Below are 24,776 nucleotides of genomic sequence, written 5' to 3'. Positions count from 1 at the left end.
ACCTGGAAACAACCTAGATGCCCTTCAATGGAAGAATGGATGAAGAAAGTGTGGAATATATACACATTAGAGTATTATGCTGCGGTAAAAAACAATGACTTCTCGAATTTTGCATGCAAATGGATGGAAATAGAAAACACTATCCTGAGCGAGGTAACCCAGACCCAAAAAGATGAACATGGGATGTATTCACTCATAATTGGTTTCTAGCCATAAATAAAGGTCACGGAGTGTATACCTGGTGAACCTAACGAAGCTAAAGAAGAAGGTGAACCCAAGAAAAAACATATAGTTATCCTCTTGGCTAACACTGAGTATATGAAGAATTGCTGTACCAGCTCCTCACACCTGATCTGAAACCAATCAAGCTTGGGCAACAACCAAAACAAAACCAAGTTTCTATTCAAGAGAGGCAGCCTAGAATCTCACACCAGACACACAAGCAATAGAGAAGTCTACAAACTCATGTCATATCACAAAAGCACAAGTAATATGAAAAACCTACATAGTACATCTACCCCGCAAATCTAGCAGTGTTGTAGAAGTGTTCTCCAGAAGAAGTTACATATTTGAACACCAGGAAATAAAATTTAAAAGAATCATAACCTTTGTTGAAGAATTCAAGTTTAAAGAAGTAATAATTTATTAAACATAAAGAGAATAATTACAAATGCCTGAGAGATGCCTAAGAAAACATAGACATATGGCTGAAATAAATGATGGAAATAATTCAGGATTTGAAAACTAAATTCAATAAAAATATCAATACTGAAGAGAACTTAAGTTGAAGTAAAGATAAAATTGAAAAAGTCAATAACCCAACTAGAAAATTCAGGGGAAGATCTTTCAAGGGGAAGGGATTAAGTCAAAGATGTAATATCAGGACTGAAAAGTGAAGTGAAGGCATTAGACCACTCAACACACACATGAAAAACACACAATGGGAACATGGAGGAATTGTGGTCTCCATCAAAAGAACAAGCCTTCATATCATATGAAGAAGAGAAAATCAGTCAATGACATAGACCAGATCATCAACAGGGTCATAGAAGAACCCCACCCCACAAAAAATGAAGGAAAGTAAACCCTCATAGATATGAGAAGTATATAGAATACCAAATAGACAAAACCAGAAAAGAATCTTATATCTAAAACTAAACATAAAGAACAAAGACAGAGTATTGAAACTGCAGTAGGAAAGCCACAGGTTGTATACAAAGAAAATCTCAACATAGCAAGGTCTGATTTCTCAAGGAAAACTTTGAAGAGCCTGGATCAATAGCTTCGATTTCTATAAAGACCACAGATGGCAACCTAGACGACGGTACCCAATAGTGACACAGTAGACAGAGAAAGAACATTTTCCCATGATCCAACCAGGCTTAAAGAATGCACACCCACCAAATCAGCCCGATACTGAATCAGCCGGTGATAACGATGCTTGCCTTTCATTCTGGAACTGTGAAGGCAGATCTCTAGGAGTTAAAGGCCAAGCAGGGCTACAGAGTGAGGCCCTGTCCAAACAACAAATCACTGTGTTTTGGATGCAGCTAACAGTAACAGTATCAAACACAGACTGGTATTGTTGAACAAGGATCAGTTTAAAAAGAAACAGATCTTGTTCCTCCGAGTAACTCCTGTGTCAGCGCTATGCACATCATAACACACCACCACCTGAAATACGCTGGATGAAATATCTGAAGTTTATTAATCCCTAGATTCATAATAAAGGCATTTAAGAGTCTTGTTTTTCACCTTGCATTTCGTCTAACTGTACTACTTGGATGTATCTGGTAAAGAAACACACGGGCAAGAACTGAGCGTCACCTATCCCTAAGTGTTCTATGGTCTCTGCTGCATGACTGTGCCTTATCTCCCGACCCTAGAAGGGGCAGAAGAGTTAAAACCCAAATATCTAAGATGCGTTATCAGACTCTATGTGATGAGGTGTTTAATGTGAGCCAAAGCAAGAGTCACAGAGTGGCGGGGAGGGGGGAGCGCAATGACAGTGCCGGCTGAGGGATAGCCTGACACAGGGGATACCAGGATAGGATGCAGCATCCAAAACAAGGAAGGCGGGAAGCTGTGATTCAGCTGTGAACTCCTCACCCTGGGAATCTAGTTCTTGTGAGTAAGTCCTGCCCAAGATAATGACGGTATAAAAATATATTGACACAATAGTCATTGAAGTGGGGTGTTTTTTTCATCTTGTTTTCTGGTCTGCTGGCTAAACAGGAAGTTTTTTACAGGATGCTCCAATATCCTCTGTTCAGAGTAACAACTTTAGCACTTTGCTTTCCTCCTCTCCCATGATACACTTAATGCTTCCTCTGCCAGGCCCTGGATTCAGCGGCAGATTTCCTGCAGGCAGCGAAGGTTCCTTAACTCTTTGCGCGGATCAATTGCAGCCCACAGGAAAGTCACAGGAGGACTTTTGTAGACAGAGTTCAGCATACTGGCCTGCCCCGGGGGAAATCAGGGTTCGTGAATTAATGAAACCGTGCAGTGACACCAGACATCGGTGTCAATCTCTGTGGCATTCCCTGGAAATCGGTACTTGAGGTTGCTTCTGGTAGCAAGGACAAAGATGCATGTTTCATTGTCGTGGGGGTTAATCACAAAAGGATGCTCTTCCGCTAGGCCTTCCCTTCACACCGGGAAAGCAGTCCCAGGGCTACAGGCTACCGTGATCTAAAGCTGATGTTGAAAACATGATTAAGTCAGTGAGAGCTGCCCATATTGTGTCAGCATCCACTCTTGGGGTAAAAAGGGCCTGGCTTGAAATCCCAGCACCCACACTCTTACTGTTCATGAAATCACTCTGCGCCTTGGGTTTCTCTGTTTCTTTCTCATTAAAATGGGGAGGAAATTTGTGTTTTGCTGCATCTCACTGGGTTACCATGACGATAGTCTTTGAGGGCTGGTTAGATCTCTGGGACCTCACAGGCCAACAGCTCCAAGAGAGGATAATCATGACTCATTAACTTTTGTAGCTTAAAACTTATATAATGTTTTAGCAGCTTAAGCAGTCAATACGTGTAAAGTACTTAGTATGCCACCCAGTAAAATTTAACTGATGATATTTTCATTATTATCTTGTAATATTTTCAATTTATAAGTATTGATAATAGAACTACGGATCACTGGATTCCACTCTAGAGAATATGATCCTATAGGGAAGAGGTTTTTCCCAATCTTTTCCCCTTTGTGTTTGTTACTGGAATGATGCCTATTCATAAAACACAGTCAATCAATACTTGCTCTGTGACTGGATAAATTAATACCATGACTTAACTAACTCTGGCTCACTTCCTCTCCTTGCTCTCTTTCTCATTCTTTCTCTCTGCTTTGTGAAAGGAGAAATGGGTAGTGATAGAAATTTTTCAAATTAGTCCCAGTAGTCAAGTGCATTTTCAACAAAGCCAGCAAATCTGTCTCTCCCTGAATGACTGAACGGCATAGAAAATAAAAACGTGGGGCTATGGGCAAGAAACTCTGTTTGCATTGAGGTTCTTCAACTGGAGAGACATTGATAATCTTGATAGAAAAATTAACATATGAATCATGACTCTTCCCAGTCACAAGGTCTTTAAGGAAGAGAGTGGGCATAATACAATCTCTTTCTAAGAGCAAGAATTGGGAGTTGAAAAAAAAAAAGGTTAAGTGGTTATAAGCACTGGCCACTCTTCCAGAGAACACGAGTTCACGTCCCAGCACCCGCAGCAGGTGGCTCACAATCATTCCAGCTCCGGGGGATCCAACAACCTCTTCTGGACTCCGAGGGCATGCACACAGGCACATCCATACACATAAATGAAAAATGAACATTTGACAGTAAGAAAAGCAGGGATAGGTTGAGTGTCTGTGTAAGAGCTGCTGCAGCCCTCAGCAACCCTGGTGGGAGTCTAGTCCTGGGGGCATTACATACTGACTGGAGACTGACTGAGAGAGAGAGCCCTTGCTGCTTTCTATAAAAGTTCCCTGCTTCTTATGATGAGCAGAAACACGCTGGCTCAGTTACCAACAATAAATAATGAACAAAATAAACGTCCTATTTTGCTGTTACAAAATAGCAGCCACTTCAGAAGAGATGCCCTGGGAAAGAGGAGATCAGCAGCAACCTTGCTTCTTTGTCCCTCTGATCCACCTGCATCATTTCCTTTAGCAATGGTGTCACACTTGAGGTGTCTACATTTTTACTCATCTAAAAACAAGTTCAGGGCTATAACGAACAATTATTGGTCATACTTCTGAACTTAAAAGATCATCAACCACAATAACAATTTAAAAACAAAACAAAGGCTTTCTGATGGTTTCCACCGGAAACCTTAAAACTCTGCTTCTTCATCTTGACTGACCTTCCTGCCTCAGTAAAGGTTCTCATGAGACTCTTGGGAGAACAGAGTCAAACACACTTGGGAGGGAGCTGATCCCTGGCTTCTGGAGGGAGGATGTTGTTTATATTTTAGATCCTGTTTTCATCCTGGATGAAGTGCTGCCGCGGCTACCAGGTGGTTCTCCTTGTCTTATCAGCTTCTCCTCAAGGCTCAGGCTGCGGGAAGCAGCTTCCTGCAGCCTCCATGTGAAACTGGACTCTGGAGAACCGGAGAGCGAGCGCCTGCCAAAGGTTATCTTCCACAAGGTCACAGTTTCCATGCGTACCAAGGTTGATCCTGGTTGGTAAGGTCATTCAAGTGATGGGCCACAGGTCACAGACAGAAACAGAAATGTGGCTGGAAGGGAAATGGAAAGGGAAAAAAAATAACATGAGCTGAGCACCTGAGATGGGAAAGGAATTCCCCGTCACAGGTTGCAGAACCCAATTAAAGTGGCTTTAAGAGCAGTAAACAAATGACACTCCATACAGTGACGTCTAAATTGCTTAGTGCATATCTGGTGGTCATGTTGCTCCCCAAAATAACACACGTCGATACCCAGGGTACATTACTTTTGACTCAGATTCCAAAAGAAATCACTGTCACCTCCTCCAATAATTACTCAATGCCCCAAACAGACACAGGGGACCAATTTTACTCCAAGATTCAATGACAACTGATTAGGTAATCAGAATATGAAGATGCTTAATTATACGCCTACACTCTCTGGCTCAGTGCTACCGTGACACCCAGCCCAGAAGACGCTCCATCTCTGCCCCGCTCACTCCCACCTTGGGGAGGCCAGCAAGTGGGCAGAGCTCGCAGGAGTAAGAGGGGAGGTAAGTTGGAAGTCCTGCCAAATTCCTGTCACATGCTAAAAAAAAAAAAAAAAAAGAAATGCAGCCTGCCTCAAAGGCCAAGTACCGAAGGAAATGCTTTGCGTTACCAAGGTTGTATCCTCTGAGTTATTAGTTATTGACGGTAAAGCAAAGGCTTGACTTAGGAACTGGGAAAATATCACCAGTTAAACTTCCTCTAAGCCAGGCTCAGCTACTTCCTCTTTGCTACTCATGACTTCCTTCCGGCCTCGGGGGTCTGCAGCAACAACACCAAAGCTCCCAAGCAGACTGTGGGAGCAAATCCCAGTCATCGTCATAGCAAAGAGCAGCGCCTGAACAGTGTTTCTTCCCTTTTCGACAAACCAGAGGGGAAAACCAGGTAGCAGAGAGCGCAGTGAAGAGATTAAATTTCCTAGAATTAATCTTGGGAGTAGTTTTTATAGATTTCAGAAAATAGACTTTCAGAAAACACCAAGAATTGATTTTAAACTGAATTGGATTTCCTGGACTCACATTAGAATCCTTCCGAAATCCCTAAGGGTGATGACTTTTCAGTACTAGGAAAAAAAAATAAGAAATTTCGAGATTAAAAGGGAATTTGGACCCCTGTCTGCTAAACTGGAACTGAAATGCAATAATAAAGACATTTCAGAAACTCGAAAGTAATTGAGAAAAAAAAATAATTAAAAGATGAGTCCTACCGTTCCATATAACAGAGTATTCTTTTGACTTGGGGGTGCTTTCACAAAATAGTTGAGTGCCTAAAATCTACAGGCGCAGTGTTCAAAGCTATACAGAAATATTAAGTGGACAGCCTATCCCCAGAATTTCAAGTCAGTCTTAAGAAGTCATTGCATTGCTCATTGTTAAAGTGACAGGTTACAAACACACACGCAAATATGTACACATATACACACAAGTCACATACACCCGACACACAACACATACACAAGCAAAAGTTAGCCTGGAGCTTTCGAGCAATCAAAATTACATCGTATAATCCACGAAGTTAAATTTTAAAGTGGAAATGGAAGAAAGAATGAGAGGAGAGGGACAGCTTCATTTTAAAAGTTGTAACTCATACTGGGCAGATGGCCAAGTAAATAAAGTGCTTACCAGACAAGCATGTGGGTTGGAGCTTGATCAGATAGAATCCACACCAAAAAGTCAGCACAGTAGTACGTAGCAGCAACCCCAGCTCTGTGGAGTGGACTTAGGAGGGTCTTTGGGATTCGCTGGCCAGCCAGTCTGGTTAAATCAGCAGCTCCAGGTTCAGTGAGAGGCCCTGTCTCAAAATGTTAAATGCTGTGTGATGGAGAAGGACAGCAGACTTCGACCTCTGGCCTCCACACATAGAAACACACACATATACCCACACACACATGAACATGTTTACATACATACATACACACACACACACACACACAGACAAAATCTTAACTGATAAATGCGGAGAATAAAAGAGTCTTAAAACTCACTTTGGCACCTCCAAAATTAAGTAAAAATAATACTTACAGAAGTAGATTGCAATGGATGCCAGAACCATTGTGGGAAATTTGAAGGACAACAAAAGAACAATTATATAAACTCAAACAATTTGCCCGCATGATACTTATCTATAAAAGGGGAAATACGGCATTTACAGGGAGAAACAAAAACATTATATGCCACCCTAAGCAAACAGATGAAAACTAACATAACTGATAATGAAACAAAGAGGTGCGCCCCTTGGTAGGATGTATACACCATGTACCTGAAATGTATGTGTAAATCTAAACATAATACAACCTGAAATGATATATAATGTGTAAAATAATCTGCATGTATACAAAATGTCAAGGTAATGATCCATAAAATAGCTGAAGAATTATTTTATAGTATAATAAAGAGACATAACAAGGGTAATATGTGACACAGGTCGGATGCCAAGCTAGAATTTACTTTTCTCTTTTGCAATAGATGATATTATTGAGGAAAAATAATGAAATTTTATAAGATTTATTGAATAGATCAGGGGATGAAAACATTTTCGCTAGATCGGTTAGCAAATCTTTCCAGCAGACCAAAAAGTGTTTGTCAAAGCCATTTAATTCTGATATTATAAGAAAAGGCCATCACAGACAACCTGTAAACAAATGCACCTGGCTGTGTACTAATAAAACTTTATTTACAAACAGGGAAGAAGCAGTCATAGACAAACAGTCATAAGCACAGCATAGTTATGCCTCAATAAATCTCTATTTACAAACACAGATGGTAAGCCACGTATGTTTGCCAATTGCTGGACTAAATACTACTATTAAATGAATGTTAATTACCAAATTTGTTAACTGGATTAAGATTTTTTTTTTTTTTAGAAAACATGTACAAGAGCATTTGGGGACAAAAGATGTTTGTTCTATTTGCAACTTCCAAAGATTTCAGAGGAAGAGAAGACAAATAAATGCTCATAAAATTCTAATATCCCTGAAGGATATTGCTGTTTTATTTGTCTTTAAGTCTGACAAAATTACCCCCCAAAAAAAAGATTTTACAAGTGAAAGGAAACAAATATCCATGATTTGCGGTAATTGTTTGGGACATACTCACTATTCGCGTTAGTACCAGACATGCAGGAAGTTCTCAGGGACAGTTTCATTAGCAAAGCCGTTCGTCTGGCAATTCGTTTATTAGGTGTTTACTGAAGGTTATGTCCCCCAGGAAAAAAAAATCACATTCTACAAGGCTGAAAAAATGAATTGTGGAAGAAAACCCATTTACCTTGACCACAAGGAGGAGTATAGGAGAAGTGGGCTGAAGTAACAAGACAAAAATAAAAATTTCTCAGGGAGAAAATAGGATGATCGCCTCTGGGCTATCTACCTTGCGCAGACCAACTTATGCAAAAATGATTTCTACTTTCTCATAGGCAAAAAAAAAATTAGAATAATGTCACAGGAGCAAAATTTTATTTTTATGTATGTTCCCCACTCTGAACTGTGTGCAAAATGCATAGCTCTACAGGGAAATTGCTTCTACAATTTCTCCTTTTCACTCATGGCCTTGGGGAAGTCTTGGCCTTTCAAAATCTGTAGAAATAAACACAAAGAGCTGCCAAAGCTTTACTAGGTAGGTAGGTAAGTAGATAGATAGATAGATAGATAGATAGATAGATAGATAGATAGATAGATAATAGATAGATATAAACAGATGAATACATACATACATACATGCATGCATACATACATACATAGACAAATGGGAAAGAATGATTTTATGAGAGAGTTCAACCGCAAGCTTAAGAAATGCTGCTGAAGGGAAAATGTGGTTCTGAAAAGGGGGGTAAGGAGGTGCAGCCTCTGGAAGTGAGAGTACTGACAAGAAGGCTCAGGGCCCTAAAGGTGGTGGCAATGCAGTAAAGCTCAGACACAATTTTGTGAAAAACATGGCAAAATCATGGAAGCTATGGAAAAGTTAAAGTCTAGAATGAAAGTCAATGAAGTGGCCACACAATACAGTGAAGACAAAGCCAGGCAAGGGGGTGACCACCCAGGTTGGATGACCAGAGGGTCCATGGTAGGACCGTCTCAAGAAGCAGCATTTGCCTTGCCTGTAACTGGGATGGACAAACCTGTGTTTACAGACAAAATTTAGGTATCATATTATGGTTGAAAAAAGAAAATAAAAGCCCATGAAAGACTGAAAAAAGGATAATTTTATGAGAATAAAAATCTTTCACTCTAGGATGGTTGTTTCTAAACCAATGCTTAGAACCATGGTCAAAATTCTAAACCTATACAGATCCTATTACTATCTCAGTTAATTTTTCCAATAAATCTCTAAAAATTTTTCTTTGTGGCAGAAATGATGGCAAAATTTGGCTGAATAATTTTTGTTTATTTGGGGTGGAAGGGGAGGGATATTTGTTTATTCTTTCATTTAAATTTTGAATTTTTTGAGAATTTTATACATGAGTACTATATGTACGTTATTTCCACCCTTTCCTCTCTCCCTTCTCCAACTCCTCTTTAATATTTCTTGCCAGATTCATTACCTCTTCTTCTTCAAGTAAATACATCTTTTATTTATATATATAACATAATTTTAATATGAACATATAGGTATATATTTCAAGTAAATATCTACATATACTACATATATACACACATATCTATATCTTGCTGAGTCCACTTAGTGTTTGCATTTGCATTTAGGGCTGACTGACTGCTCAAGATTGTATAACTTGTCTGGGATCCTGTCTCAGCAGGCATTGCTAGCCTGGAGTGCTTCTTTTAGGGGTAGAGCCTTGTGATATAGCCTTGTGATAGCTATCCTATTCAGGCTGGCCTATCAGCTGTTGTCGTCACTGTGTTAGTCTGGTTTAGGCAACCATATTGTTTTGATTTCACGGTGGTAACTCCCCTGCCACATGCAGGAGATGCTTTCTCACAGCGGGTGTCCCGGGCCTTTAGCTCCATAAAATATCTCTACTTCCCTGAGTCTCAAGTATAAGGGTTGTGCTGCAGATGGCTCAGTTGGGACTGCATTGTTCTCAGCATTGACCAGTTGTGGATTTCTGTAATAGTCCCCTTCTGCTACAAAAAGAGCATTTGATATGGGTGAGATATACGCCCTGAGTATTTAGAATGCAGTTAAAAATTATATTAGTTTAGGAAAGTGGTAGCCATGGGTTTTCCTTTACTATTCATGACTTTAACACCTGTGGGTAGTTGTCTATGTTTACAAATCTAGACATGAATTCTTACCTCTTGAATGAGCCTTAGATCCAATAAGATAGCTATTGGTTACCCCAAGACATAAAGTACCCCCTACTGCACCATTGGTGATTTATCAAGCTGACTTTAGACAGACATAAGTATACAACCTGGAGCAACTGCAGAAATAAGGTAAGTCTAAAAAGACCATGACAGAGAAATGCTTAAGAGGAGGTATAGTAGGGCATAGGACCTAGGGAGAAATGGGTAAGAAACTTTAACTGTAAGGTGGGGAGAGAGGGTAATATAGAGGAAAGATGAGGAACAACTAACACTGAGAATATTTGAAAAGACCATAGGGAAACAGTATTTTATGTTTACTTAAAAGGGCAGTGTGTGTGTATAAAGTTATACCACTTAAAGTGATAATGACCTTTGAGAGTCAAGGAGACTATCTAAAACAGACCCCAGCAACAGGAGGGAAGCCTCCCCTGAAGTTGTTGATCAGGATAGTCCAAGAGATTTCTCAAACAACACAGGTGATTTCCATCACCCTTGGTTGCTTTCCAAAACTTAAAGGTGAGACCCTACTGCTGAATGCACCACACACTTCAGATACAGGGCTTGGAGAAATCAAAATAGAACTGACCTCGAAGCTTCCTCCCTGAAGACTGGCTCTTCCAGCATTCAAAGGTGCAATGCCAGCTCTGAGAGAGAAAAGCGGTCATTAGTACTAGCCAGCTGTAAGGCAACAAACCACAACAATGGCCAGCCCCACTTTTTAGTCTTGATTGTGAGTTTGGGAAAGTACTCAACAGCAGGTAAACAGAATGCCCCTATCACAGCATTCATGCTCTAAGAGAAAAACATCTCCTCAAGAAAGGAGTTAATAAATTTCTGACATTCCAAGGTGTCAAAGGAAGCAATCTGACATCTGCGAGCCGGAAAAAAAGAAAACATTTTCTTGGCCTTGGCTGCCCCTACACACCAAGGTCACCAAGAACATCATCAGAACTCCAAAATAAATGAAATCAAAAATGCTATTTTAAATTATATCCTGCATCCCAAAGCTACAAAATGGCTCGTGAAGATGTGCACGGTTTCTCTCGCTTGTTTGAAAATCTTGGATAAGGGGTTGTGGAACACAAACACTAAAATCCCCCAATAAATGTACTACGAAGCTTGTGAAATTTAATTGCATTGCATAATAGATAGGAGATTATCAAGGAATTGGAAAAAGAGTTATTTTAAGTTCGTAGGTTAGCTTGTCAGATTATGACCACAGAGAACGGAGTCTTAACATGGAGACTGCGTTGATGACTTAGACCCATCAAGATGACTTAGACATGATTCGATTATCATTTCTGTATAACTCAGACTGAAATGACCAGGTAGACTTGGGGTTTTCTGACAAGGAAAGCAAGGGGGTGAACACCTCTTTCATAGATTTCCTGGTTCCCTGACCGACTGCTGGTTTTTGCTTTGTGCATGCAGACACCATTGAGGAGTGAGCTGGAGTCTATTGAGGAAAGAAGCTTCCTCCGAAAGAGATGACGGTAGAACCCCATTGCTCCCCGGAGAGCACATATGAAGGAATACATTAGCAGGTGGAGCCACAGAATGTTCTCGATGGACTGTCTTTGCCTGTGTCTTCTGATCCCCAATAATCAGATCAAGATTTGTTGCATGCTAACAAAAATGTGGGGCAATTGTTACTGCTGCTTTTTAAATACAGACTGAATCTTTCATTAGCTAAGTGTAGAAATGACAAGAAACCTCTCAAAAGATTTCCATGTACAGTAGTCCCAAGGGAAACACCCTGCTCTTCCGGGAATCTCAGCATCCTGGTGTTTTTAGTTCTACCCTTTGAAGAAATGTTTATCTTGCCGTAAAACCCAAACCCGTACAATGTAATGAAGACGTAGGAACATAAGTTACTTTTTTCTTTTAAAAAGAAATGCATCCAAAGCAAAGAAGAGACAAGCAGGGTGTCGGTGCCCACGGAGCCGCCTGAAAACCCCTTCTCTGGGGAGAGTTTACAAACAGCAAGCAGGACAAGACAAGCCCTAGTCCTCTGGTTTCAACAAACTGTAGTGTTCGTTCTGAAGATGAATCCGGGGAGTAAGTGCCTGTCTCTCCTGCAATGACTCTGGGCAGTGTACACAGACGATGACTGAAGAGTCACTCCTGAGGTGCGTGTGTTTTCAAAACTCAGGGACTGAGCCTTTCCGCCACTTCCCACCCTCTGCTGGCCCGTCCTTTCATGCAGGCAGGAAGGAAATGGCTGACAACTTTCTCGTCTTTATGGAAGGCAAACTTTATTTCCAGCTACCAGGTCAAAAGGTGGCGGAAAGAAAACAGAACCCCTAAGAGATAAAGGCTAAAAATAGCCACCTGTGAGGTGATTCAGCCCAGTTGGGGATCCTGAAGACAGCAACAAGGCAAGGATGTGCGTAGGGCGGGATCTGCGTCATCCTTAACAGGTGGTCATGACCAGAGTCAAGAAGCCCAGGCAGAGAGGAAGGATCTCTGCAAACAGGTGTGCTGGGGGGTGGAGGGGGGAGGTGTGGGGCGGGAGAGGAAAAAGCCACTGGAACAAGCCTGGGCGAGGAGCCCAGACACTTTTCCCAGCAGGCCACCTCTAGGAAAGCCCACGACTTGGACCTGGGCATGAGATCGGAAGGATCTAAATTTGAGTTGGGTTTTTGAGGTTTTGGGTGATCAACTTTGCGTTTAAAATAGACCGGGATGTGTTGATGCAGCCAGGGTTTGTTTCTTTGTTGTCAAGTGTCACATTCGTGGAGACAAATCTGTGATTCACAGACCAGCATCTTAAAGATACAGAAGTCTTCATTTGGCGATTTCCTATTTTATAGAAAGCAAAGGTGGAATAAAAAGTGGACGCCCATCATCTATGGGTTTTGATAATGAGTTTAACAGTGATCATTTTTATTCAAATAGCACTTACATTGTGCTTTTAGCAACATCCTAATTTGGGCACACAGATCAAGCAGTTAAGTTAGTTTATAGCATATTTTACAAGTTGGAAACCTTAGGTCAATTAAGTTACAGGATTGGATTGCAAGTGTTTTTATACACTGAGTTAGATCTCATCTCTACCGCCCATCCGTCTTGTCTCTGTCTCTGTCTCTCCTTCCCTTTCTCTCTCATTATTTCTCTCGCTGTATGGTGAGCAGATCTCCAAGGAGAAAAGCTTATGTCTCTTGTTGTTCTGACAAAATACTGGACAAAGGCAACTTAAAGAAGGGCAGGAAGGGAGCTGTAGAGGTGGCTCAGTGGTAAGGGGCATTTGTTGCTCTTGTCAAGGACCCACGTTCAGTTCCCAGCACCACATGGGCAACTCACAACCATCATAACTCCAGTTCCAGGGGATTCAGTGCCTTCCTCTGACCTCCACAGGCACTAGGCATGCACAGGGTACCCATACATACATGCAAAGAAAACACAAATACACATAAAATAAAATAAATCTAATTTTTTTAAAGAAGGGGGTTGTATTCTATCCCATAGTTTGCTAAGGGAGACTATGTGATGAAAGAAGACATCGTCTAAAATATGGGGTGAGAATAGTGTTCACCAAAGTGATGTCAAGATGGGGGCAGAACCGATAGATAACAATATTGAAGTCAACAGACAGGGGAGCAGGGATGCACACTCTGCATGTAATAGAACTTTTAGAGGGGCATGCACAAGTCTAGAGAGGCTGAAAGCAAAAGCAGGAACAAACCTAAAGAGCTGGCTTGTCAGGGGGATCCTGAACACAGGCGAGAGGAATGGGCACAGAGTCAAGTCTGAGCAACCCAAGGCCAGAGCTCCAGATTAGCCTCTGTTTCTGGGAAGACAGGACACAATCATGAATATTCTCTGACTTGGGGATTTTAGGTAGAGAGAAATGGAAAGTCTTGCTGAGAAGGGTTTGGGCATAGGGTAGCTGAGAAGCTTTCTTTTTTATTTTAATAATTCTTATTTAAGAGACTTCTGATTGTTCATTTTTATAGCCCAAGAAAGAATGTGCACAATTTAAAATACTGCCTGCCTGCCTGCCTGCCTGCCTGCCTGCCTGCCTGTGAGGTGGCAAGGCTGAATCCTCGTTCTTTTGAAAATAGAAAGAAAATCACGTGTCGTCTCATGCCCCTTCCTCAGACTCTCAGGTAAGCAAACGCTTCTAGAATAAGGCTGATTCTCTTGCACAGTTTGGACTTCAGTCCCATACGAGCAAAACATTCTATTTCCTATTTCTGAGTACCTGGAAATCCCTTACCTCTCTGCCAGGGACAACGTCAAAAGTCTCTAACTCATGGGGATCTACGCAAGTTTCCCCGAGCTGTTAAGATTTCCAGCAACACTCAGGAAGCTAGAACACAATCTAAAACTACACTATTGGAAAAATTTATTCCGCAGTACGCTTCAAATACATAGGTCCTTTCTTAGCTCGGCAGATACACCACACACGATCATCAATTTAAAAAAAAAAAAAAAAGTCTAAGTTATTTCTCCAAGTGTCAAATGTTAAAGCCAACTACCCTCTCCAAACCAGACAAACCAGATGAATTCTGCCCCTTAGGTAGCTACACAGAGCTCCTCTTCAGCCAGTCCCCTGTGTTCTTCCTCTCACATGTCCTGAACCAAACGTTTTTACTCTATTTCAAAAAGAATCAGTAACCAACCGCATGACAACCAAACAAATAAACAAATATTTTCCATTTCTGTGAAAGGATACTATTTTATAATGGGAAAAGGGTTAATGCCCTAAATGAAATTTATTTTCCTATATGGATCATTCTAGAATAATACTACCTTTAATAATCTTACTTGGTCTTAAATAAAGTCTCCCTTTATCCTAAACAAGAAAACAAGTATATGACATTTTAAGGCCCATCAGAAAAGAGTATTATTTTTGACCCTGGTCGCTTCTGTTAGTCGATTATTTGTCAAGAATATTGTAGCAAATCACTTTGATCTCTTTGTTGGATTTGCTGTTTTGATGATTTGTGGAGTGAAATACACCTTTTTTTAAAGTATGTATACTTATTTTTATTGTTTCTTAATTAGAGTGTGTGTGTGTGTGTGTGTGTGTATATATATGTGTGTGGCTGTGTGACTGTGTGGCTGTGTGGTATGTGTGCAGTTGCTTATACAGGCTACAAGCAAAAAATCATTTTACTTTTGGAGCTGGAGTCAGTATAAACCACCTGTCATGAGCACTGGGAACTGAACTCATTCATTTGCTGAACATTTCTCCAAACCCCTAAAACTGACCCTTAAATTGGCAAACGAGATGGTACACACATATTAGAGCCAATACCAGTCAAGCTTCATTCACAGAACAAGAAGACGATAGTCATTAGAAGTACTAAGTCTTAAGTAGGATATCTTTATCAGACTCATCCTGCCAAGGCTCAGGAAGCTATGCAAAAAAATGGAGGCAGAAAGATTGTAAGAGCCAGAGGTGATGGATGACTCTAAGGAAACAGTGTCTTCCAGACACAACAGGACTGACACGCATATGAACCCACAGAGGCTGGCTGAATGCAGGGGGCTTGCACAGTTTCACTCCAGCTGGGGTCCCAGGGCTGAGAGAAGGAAGAAAGCACAGGTGTAGGAGGGTCTTCTTTCTATGTGTTGCTTTCATTGGTTGAATAAAGAAAACTGCCTTGGCCTTTTGATAGGGCAGCCCTTAGGTGGGCGGTAATAGACAGAAGAGAATGCTGGGAAGAAGGGAAGTGTGGCAGACACCATACTTCTCCTGGCAGAGATGGAATCTGGTTAGACTCATGCTGGTAAGCCACAGTCAAGTGGCAATATGCATTAATGGAGGTGGGTTAAACTAATATGTAAGAGTTAGCCAATAAGAGGTTAGAACTAATGGGCAAGGCAGTCATTTAATTATTACAATTTCCGTGAGGTTATTTCGGAGAGTTAAGCTAGCAGGGCAGCAGGACGCAGCCCACTGCTCTTCTTACTACAAATCACAGGCTCCTACCCCTAACCAAGAAGATATCTGCAACTGACACCTGCTTGCAAAGGAAAAATTAGCTTTCTGCAATAGAGTCTCGGGGTATCTGGGTCAGCCTGAAGAGCAGGCCCCACACCCAGCAGTAAGTGGCCAACACAAAAAGAACACAATGGTATTTTTGTAGACATTTTTGTCTCATTTTGCTTTGAGTTTTGTTTTATTTTTTTTTTTTGCCTTGTTGGTCTTTTGCTTGTTTATTTTGATTTTGGCATGTGTGTTTGCATGTGTCTGGGAGAGGTATTTCTTGTTTGTTTTTTGTTTTTTTTTGTTTGTTTGTTTGCTGGTTTTAAACAGAGAAAGAGCATAAAGTTGGGTGGGTGAGGGATAGGAAGGAACTGGGAAGAATTGGGGGAGAGAAAAACATGACCAAAATAAACTGTATAATTTTTTAATAAAAAAATAGAAATAAACACCAACACTTGGTCTGTAAGGAACAGATTGTAAGGTTTTACTAATTTACAAAAACCTGAGCCATAACTGAGGCATTTTGTGTGTATGTCACAGAATGTTCTCATAAGGCCTAAAATAAATCTTAAAATTGATTTTCACCTCAATTTTACCAAATGGGGAGGGAAATCATTAAAATGTTGATACACTCTGTCTTCGGAGTAAGTATAAATTCTTGGTAGCACACAGGTCCCTCGCAACAGTAGAAGAACCTTTTCCTCTTCCTAACAAGAATGCTGATCTCTCACGTTGACTCATGGAAGCTTAGGTTGTTGGATGCATTCCATGGTCTCGATCTTGCTGGTGAGCCAACCAACCTCAGACACGCATAGTGTGACATTTCCGCTCTGTCACAGCCAACAACTAAAATCTACAGCGTTATTAGCAGACAAGTAGCATCAGAAAGGCCTATGCATCCACTTACAGAAAAGTGACTGCGTACAGAGATTCTCTCCATCAGACAGGACATGGCACAGCCATCTAAAACACAAAGTGGTTCCGAAGACGTCGATATGGAAAGAGCTTTGAGAGACATCAAATGTTCTTCCTACAATTTTTTTTCTTTCAAGACAGGGTTTCACTGTAGCTAATGAGCCTGTCCTGGAACGAGCTCTTGTAGGACCAGGCTGACCTCGAACTCACAGAAATCCGCCTGCCTCTGCCTCCTGGGTGTTGGGATTAAAAGCATGTGCCACCACCACCCGGCTCTACCTACAATTTTTAATACATGTGTGAGTTATGAGACCTTAAACACAAAGCTCAAATACCCAAGGAGCATGGATAACCTCCAGATAAGCAGATGTGGCAAAAAAAAAAAAAAAAAAAAAAAAAAGTTGGGATTGTGGGTGGTCATCAGGAGTCTCGAGGTCATTTGTGAGCTCATCCAGTGAGAACTACAGATGTTCTGCTTGTATGTAAATGTTTCCGGCTCCTCTGCCGTGTTTCTGCCCAGGCATCGCCACAACGTTTAGTTCTTCTGAACAAGTTGGCCTCTCACAATGAGCAGCCCACCTAACACCGCTGGTGGTGTGGAGCCTGTCTTTTTCCTTGAGATAGCTCTCTTAAGCATTTACATGTGACTTTTAAATGCTACTTTGTTTGTTTGCTTGTTGGTTTGTGACAGAGCCTTACTACCAAACTCAAGCTGTCCTGAAACTCATGGTCCTTCTGTCTCGGCCATTTATGTTCTAAGATTGCCGGCAGGCACTCACCATCACGCCAAGGATCGTGACACATTGTCTCATTTTGTGTAAGGGGATAAGAAAATAACCCCACACTGAGTTTCACCTCCAGATCTTAACTATTACTTTTAACCTGCAGGACAAAATGAAGTAAATTTTTAAACCCATTTTAACCAATTATCTCCCAGCTCTTGCAAGAATCAACCACTTTCATCAGCCAAGATGGTTTCCTGCTGGTTCACCAAACCTTTTGTTTTGTTGTTGTTTTTCAATGACCTTCTCAGGACCCCCCCACTGCTCTGCTAAATTCCCTGCAATGGTCCTCTACACCTGCATCTCTTCCAGAGACCTGACAAATCTCTCTGTCCCGCTTACAGTGAATACTGCCACTCATAAGGTCAGATCGAAAGCAAACACAACACATGAGCCTATGCCACTATATTTACTCCAGTTTGCTGAGTTCAGCCATAGCATCCAAAATTCACCGTTTCATCTAGGAAGCCAATAGGGCAAATCTCAAGGACAGGACGGAGTAAGTCTAAGCATGCAGTCATGACAAAGCATGCTTACAAAATAATGCATCTCCTTGAGCTTTCCAGTAGAAACGTCCCAAAGCACTGTGCGGCTTTAAGATAGCCAGGACTGCTTTGCCCTGTGCTCCTAGCTACCCTGAGGGAACACAAATGGCCCCCGCATAGGAAGTATGTGCCTGAGACTGGAAAATTACAAATATGTGAGCCACTCTTCAAATTCCCCTTTGCTCTGGATTGGAGCCAGGATATCACATCTTACACTTCCAGTCATACAGGAGAGACGGTTGGGGATTTTCTAACCTAAGACTGATAAGCAGTGGGTAAAAGTGTATTCTGGTATGAGCTTAGACATTTAGATCTTATCCTTATTTGAACGTGTCACAAACACTAACTGTATCTTTTATTTTATTGCATCGCGTATGTGATCAAAGATTTGAGTTTTGTTTCTTTAAAAAAAAAGATAAGGGCTTAAATTATAAACATAAAACAGGAGCTGGAGAGATAGCTTGGTAATTAAACTATCTCTGCCCTCCAGAGGACATGGGCTCAGTCCCTAGCAGCCACCACATTGGTCAGCTTACTATTACCTGTAATTCCAGCTCTGGAGGAGCTGATACCATCTTCTTGCTTCCAAGAACATTCATATCCGTGTGCATAAACTCACACACAGATTCACACATAAATGCACAGTTAAAAATAAGAATAAAATCTTCAGTAAACATAAAACAGTAATCGCCACTAACGCTCAAGAAACTGAGGCAGGAAAATCACTGTGCCATCTCGGCTATTCTTGACTACAGAGAGAGAGGCCTTGTCTCAAACAACAACAAAAATCAATGAACCAGAAGAAAGCTGAGCACTATTCAAACACAGGTAGAAAAAAAAAAATGTTAGGGGACCCTCCAGTCTAATCACCCACCAGGCATGGCCCCATCTGTAGGAAAACATTTGGTCCACCGTAAAGAGCTCTGAGAATGTAAGACACTATTAGAAAGGCCTTGTGAAAAGGTCTACCAAGGACTTGGACCTAAGCATATTGCGCAGCGTTCAGCGCACTGCTGGCAGGCACGAATGAGTTTGTGAAAACGTATTACTCATTGTTGCGAGCATGAATAGCTCATGCAACAGCTGCTCGCGAGGCAAACACTCGTCTTTGATATAGACTTACCAGGAAAGAACTTCCAAGTTTCTCAGACTCTTTCCTCTCCCCCTGCCCTGGAACGCCGAAGTCACAGTGGATGACTGACGTGGATCATGTGTCCAGTGTGGTGTGTGTGCAAACTAGCACGTGTAGACACCACGCTCTTTAAGGAGCTTGTACCAAAACGATCCCAGGGAAAGAGCAGGGCCCGGTGTCAGAGTGAACTTCAATCAGGATATCCCACCTGGAAGGAAGCCAGTTTCCTCCCCTTTGAATAAAGCAAGAAAGATATGACCTTTCTTTTAACTGAATGAACAATACCGTCGGCCCAACCGCTTCTGTGGGCTTCAGCCTTGCGTACGGGGTTTTTTTTCTTTTTTTTTTTTTTTTAAGTCGTTTGGTAATGAGTGAATTCAGCAATTAAGCCTTATCCTCCTTTTCTTTCATGTTATACGCATTCGAGCAAGGATAAAGAGGGGACATCGCTCCCTGGCTGGCTCAGATAGCTTTCTTAAACAACCCAGTCCCACCTGCCTAGGGGTGGTGCTGCCCACAGTGGGCTGGACTCTCCTACACCAATAAATCAAGAGAATTCCTCATAGGCAAGCACACAGGATAATGTGATTCAGTCAGTTCTTCAGCTGGGGCTCCCCTTCCCAAGTGACCCCAGGTTGTTGTTTCAAGTTAGCATCTGGAACTAGGAGAAACCTGGAAATTCAGACTGGATCACACTGCTTCATCATGTTAGCTTTTAAAACCCATGTTTAGAAGTTTCCTTGAACACTAATGATGACATTCAGGAAGAGTGACACCCTGGGCAGTTCAAACACTGCTGATTAGGAAAAAAAAATGTGGGGGGAAGATCTTTTGGTATCTGGATGTATTTAAGAATAAAAGATCAAAATGTTCTTAAGCATCTGTATAGAAGCCCAGCAAGTGTATCCTAAAGAGGCATGTGCTTTGCAATAAAAGCAGTTCCACCCTCAGACAGGTTGCTCCAGATTCACCGTGACGTTCCATTGGGTTCTCTTCTCTCCAATCTTTTAGATACGAGCCAGAGCCTGCGTGTGCTGTCTCTGGTACTTTGGACTTTTCCACCTTATCTCTAACGCTTCTTTCCCAGTCCTGGGGTTACTTGTCCTGGCGGATCTCTCACCTCCGTGCCTGACTCCAACAATGCAGCGCCCTCTCCTCTTCTCCTTCTTCCTCCTCTGGGCAGCGCTGAGACAGCTTGCCAACTGGTCTTTCTCCTTAAAACTCTAATAGAATTGTCTAGAACTTCAAAGCAATGAGTTTAAAGATGATTTTTTAATGTTATTCATTTTAATTATTTTAATTGAAATATAATTACATTTCCCCCTCCCTTTTCTTCCTCTGATCCCTTCCCTCCAACATTTCCCCAAATCACCCTCTCCCATGTCAAATAGGTAAACTCCTCTTCTTTGATTATACTTGTGGCTTACATATCCGTATATGAATCAGAAACTAACAGAGCACCTTATATCTAATACCAGTCAATTAGCACCTGCATTCATAGTATCAAAAACTTTCTAGGTTTTATTTCTGCTTTGGTTTTGTTCATCCCAAGGTTTCACCGTACAGTTTAAAGTGATCTTGCCCAAGCTGACCTGAAATGGTCATCCTCCTGCCTCAGTCTATTTATTTATTTATTTATTTACTTGTTTGTTTGTTTATTTATTTTGGTTTTTCGAGACAGGGTTTCTCTGTGGCTTTGGAGCCTATCCTGGAACTAGCTCCGTAGACCAGGCTGGTCTCAAACTCACAGAGATCCGCCTGCCTCTGCCTCCCAAGTGCTAGGATTAAAGGCGTGCGCCACCATCGCCTGGCCTCAGTCTCTTTAATACTTGCATTATAGACATGTGTTGTCACGCCTGCCAACTTTCTAATTATTGAAAGATGATGGATCAGCCAGGCATGGTGGGGCACAACTTTAATCCCAGCACTCGGAAGGCAGATATCAGAGTTTGAAGCCAGGATGGTCTACAGAGTTCCAGTACAGCAGTTAGCAACACAGAGAAACATTGTCTTGGGAAAGAAAATTAAAATGAGAAAAAAAAAATGATGGGCTACCAAGATGCGTTAATAGGTAAAAATCAGTTGCCATGCGAACCAGACCTAGATCTATGTTGGGACCCATAGTGAAAAGAGGGGATTAACTTCTAAAAGTTATTCTCTGACCTACACACACATACACACATACCCACACACTCACACATTAATGCACTAATAGTAGTAATAATAATACATTATTTTAAAAGAATAGTAGGCATATAGCAGTTAAGAAGAGCAAAAGCAAAACTGCTTCTGTTTTGTAAGTTTTATCGAATTACATTGAATGTATATCGATGATAATAGCACAGGCATACAAACAGATATACATACATGCATAGACACCTACATTGAACGTCTATACCCTGGAATGTTCGTCCTTCATTCTGAGTACTAGATTGTGGGTGAATTTCATTCGTTTCTCTGTAATTTTTATATAGAAGTATCTTATTGCATATACTTTTTAAAGTTGTGTTGTCTTGATTCCAGAGACAAAGAGTCTGGTCTGGGATGTGGGTTGCTTTGGCTCCCATCACCACAGACGCTTTTTTCTTTGTATCCTCTTGTAATTCACATTTGTTTGATGTTCGCAGATCTGGTTTTTATGATATGTTCAACTTCTGAACCAAAGGCATTTCTCCCAAGAAGATTCCCAGATTATCCTGGTTTGTATTTCTTCCCTGGTGGCCTGGAGAAGCGCTTCCCACCTGCAGTGAGTACAGGAGAGTATCCGACACGGAGAGTCTAGATGACCCAGCTATGGTCTGCAGCCCGAAGACCCTGGCAAAGACGGCTGAAGTTCTGCTCACCACAGAGCCCTCTGGTTCCATAATCACACTTTCTTATGCTGTTCTTTAAGTTCATACTTAGCCACTGTCATGGGATCATGGGGATAATCCAGTTACAGAGAGAGAGAGAGAGAGAGAGAGAGAGAGAGAGAGAGAGAGAGAGAGAGAGAGGAGAGCGCACAGAACAGAGAAAGAGAGAGAACATGCACACATACACAGAGAGAACACACATACAGAGAAAGATAGAGAACAGAGAGAGAGAGACCTGTTTGATTAAGCACAGCCTCCTCCACTCTAAGAACTCACTTATTTCTTACCAGAAACATGATAATTACCCTTTTGATCATATCCATTCAATTTCCCATCCACTTTTCTAAATCCGAAAGTCCCTGTCTCTGACATAGAGAGGAATCAAGTCTGTCTCCCTGAGTGCTTAAATCGCCTTGCTGTTTTCTAAGCAAGCACGTGCCATCCGCCGATGATGAGCCCGTAACCTCCAGTAATCACGTTATACTTCTGAACACCGGTGCCTTGACTCAAAATGTCAGTTCTCACAAAGACGTGGGGAATCTATTTTAACCTGTTCTTTTCTTATTCTATACCCGTTTTCCTTTTAAGTCATGCCCAAGGGATAAATACATGTTTTGAATCACGTGTTGCATACCATGTTGTAAAAAAAAAAAAAAAAAAAAAAAAAAAAAAAAAAAAAAAAAAAAAAAAAAAAGTAGATGTGGTAGGTAGAGGAATAGTAGAAAAGAATAAAATGACTGAAGGGGAAAGAAAAACAAAAGAGAAGGGAGGGAAAGAGAGAGCATCAGAGCCTATTTTCTGGTTCTCTGTCTTGGGTGTTTTGCTTAAGACGGGGACTTTGTCATGTGGGACAGGCTAGTATATAGCTCTGATAATTTAGGAGGATTATACAAATAAATTTCTGATTACATAAATACCTTTATGGATTTATTCACTCTCTACAAACACATTCCTAGGTTGAAACGTCACCTAATAATCTCACTTATGAAACAGAGCAAGCAAGGAGCTGGAGAGATGGGTTTATGGGTTAAAAGTGCTTGTTGCTTTCCCAGAGAACCCAAGCTTGATTCCCAGCACCCATGTCAGGCAGCTCACAAGCACCTGTAATTCTGTCTCCAGGGAATCTGGTGCCTTCTTCTGGTCTCCTCTGTACCTGCACACAGACACACACACGCACACACGCATGCACGTACACACATAGCATACACTTACACATATGCATAAATCAATAAAAATAAGTCTAAAAAATGAAGTAGCCAGCAGGCTGGGGAGATGACTCAGTAAGTAAACACACTTGGCTGTGCAAGCATGAGGACCTGAGTTTGAATCCCTGGCACCCACATCAAAGAGACAGGCACTGCCACACGTGTCTGTGATCTCAGCATGGGGCCAGGCATGGGAAGATCTCAGGAACTCAGTGTTGAACCAGCTTTGACCTCCATAAACAAAAGGAGACGTTGGCAGGTGGACATGGTGGATCATGCCTTAATTCCAGCACTTGGGAAGCAGAGGCAGGTGGACCACTGAGTTCAAGGCCAGCCTGGTCTACAAAGCGAGTTTCAGGAAAACCGGTGCCACGCAGCAAAACTCTATCTTGAAAACAAACAAAACAAGTGGGGCTTGCATCACACTCCATTGAGAGAGACTGGGTGAAGCGAACTCTACATCCACAGTGTAGACACAAAGACCTCAGGAACACATTCTGATTCAGGAAAATGCCACTGAATGTCTTCACTGCAGAGTCAAGTCACTCCACGGTCTCTTGTTGGTGCCAGGTGGGATAGCAGGGGTGGGGGAGACATCTAGGTGAAGAGGCTATCCCTGTATAAACTGCATGCCCAGACCGGTTTCCTAGAAGAGACTGGTTTAGCGCCGGAACACTTGGATAGCTCCTTTGTCCTCACAATTAACAGAAAGCCCCCCTTCTTCCCTCCCCACACCCTCTCTTGAGTGTGGTAGGAGAACCATTTGATTGCACCCGCTGCTGTCCTTGTCAAACGGCAGTCACGTTCAAGACTCATCAGCAGATTCAAATGACTTCCAAAGTCATCGGAAGTGTGTACGTTGGGGGTGGGGAGGCTCATAGTAGACTATACATATGCCCAATCGTGGCTCAAAGTACCCTAGCTAGCAGGCAGAAACCTATGAGTTCAAATCCAAGCTCTTTCATTTAATTTATATTAACCAACTTACCAGCCTTTTTGAACTTCAATGTTCCTCTCTATAAAAAGAAACAGAAATAACAAAAATCTCTCGTGCTAGTTATGAAAACTAAATGAAATAACATAACTAGTTGCAGAGAAATGATAACTGAGACTATCGCCTGCCAAATCACTCACTGTAGTAGCGTTGTGGCTGCCACGTTCACCGCAGGCTCGGCTGAAGTGCTAATTACTTGGGTTAATCTTCAGAACAACCTGTAGTATCCTTCCTACCTTCCCTGTGAATAAGCTAAGATTCCTAAGAGGTTAGAAGAGCCACCCAAGGCTGTGCAACCTCACAGCCAGAAAGCTTGACAAAAGCTCAAGTTGCTCTGAACTGTATCAGCCATTGGGTACTACTTCCTCTTAAAACAAACCCGATAACTGTGATTCGTGAGTAACTGCACAGTCTTACCCAGTCTGTTTCCTGTTTTTTTGC

At 41.6% G+C, this 24,776-nt stretch overlaps 1 protein-coding gene and 2 long non-coding RNA genes across 4 annotated transcripts; 2 read left to right on the top strand and 1 right to left on the bottom strand.

Annotated features, from left to right (window-relative positions):
• Positions 1-573: 573 nt before the first annotated feature.
• Positions 574-19,410, bottom strand: LOC126500474 (uncharacterized). 2 transcript variants are annotated; one of them, XR_007591358.1, is made up of 4 exons: positions 19,276-19,410; positions 10,559-10,616; positions 6,332-6,520; positions 574-4,733 (listed from the first exon to the last, which is right to left on the bottom strand). It is a non-coding gene; the product is annotated as an uncharacterized lncRNA (long non-coding RNA). The 2 variants fall into 2 exon arrangements; XR_007591359.1 differs by having other exon boundaries at positions 6,332-6,500.
• Positions 6,506-9,093, top strand: LOC126500471 (peptidyl-prolyl cis-trans isomerase NIMA-interacting 4-like). The gene has a single exon (XM_050140409.1). The coding sequence runs from the start codon at positions 8,651-8,653 to the stop codon at positions 8,846-8,848; it is 198 nt and encodes a 65-aa protein (XP_049996366.1). The 5' UTR covers positions 6,506-8,650; the 3' UTR covers positions 8,849-9,093.
• On the top strand, positions 12,300-22,790 carry LOC126500475 (uncharacterized). The gene is made up of 3 exons (XR_007591360.1): positions 12,300-12,448; positions 13,929-14,081; positions 21,912-22,790. It is a non-coding gene; the product is annotated as an uncharacterized lncRNA (long non-coding RNA).
• Positions 22,791-24,776: the final 1,986 nt, after the last annotated feature.

Source organism: Alexandromys fortis, unplaced genomic scaffold (genome assembly GCF_014885135.2).
Source record: "Alexandromys fortis isolate MF-2015 unplaced genomic scaffold, M_Fortis_MF-2015_v1.1 scaffold_39, whole genome shotgun sequence".
NCBI lineage: Eukaryota > Metazoa > Chordata > Mammalia > Rodentia > Cricetidae > Alexandromys > Alexandromys fortis.
Note: the sequence above shows the minus strand (reverse complement) of the source record. Positions and strands in the feature narration are given on the sequence as shown.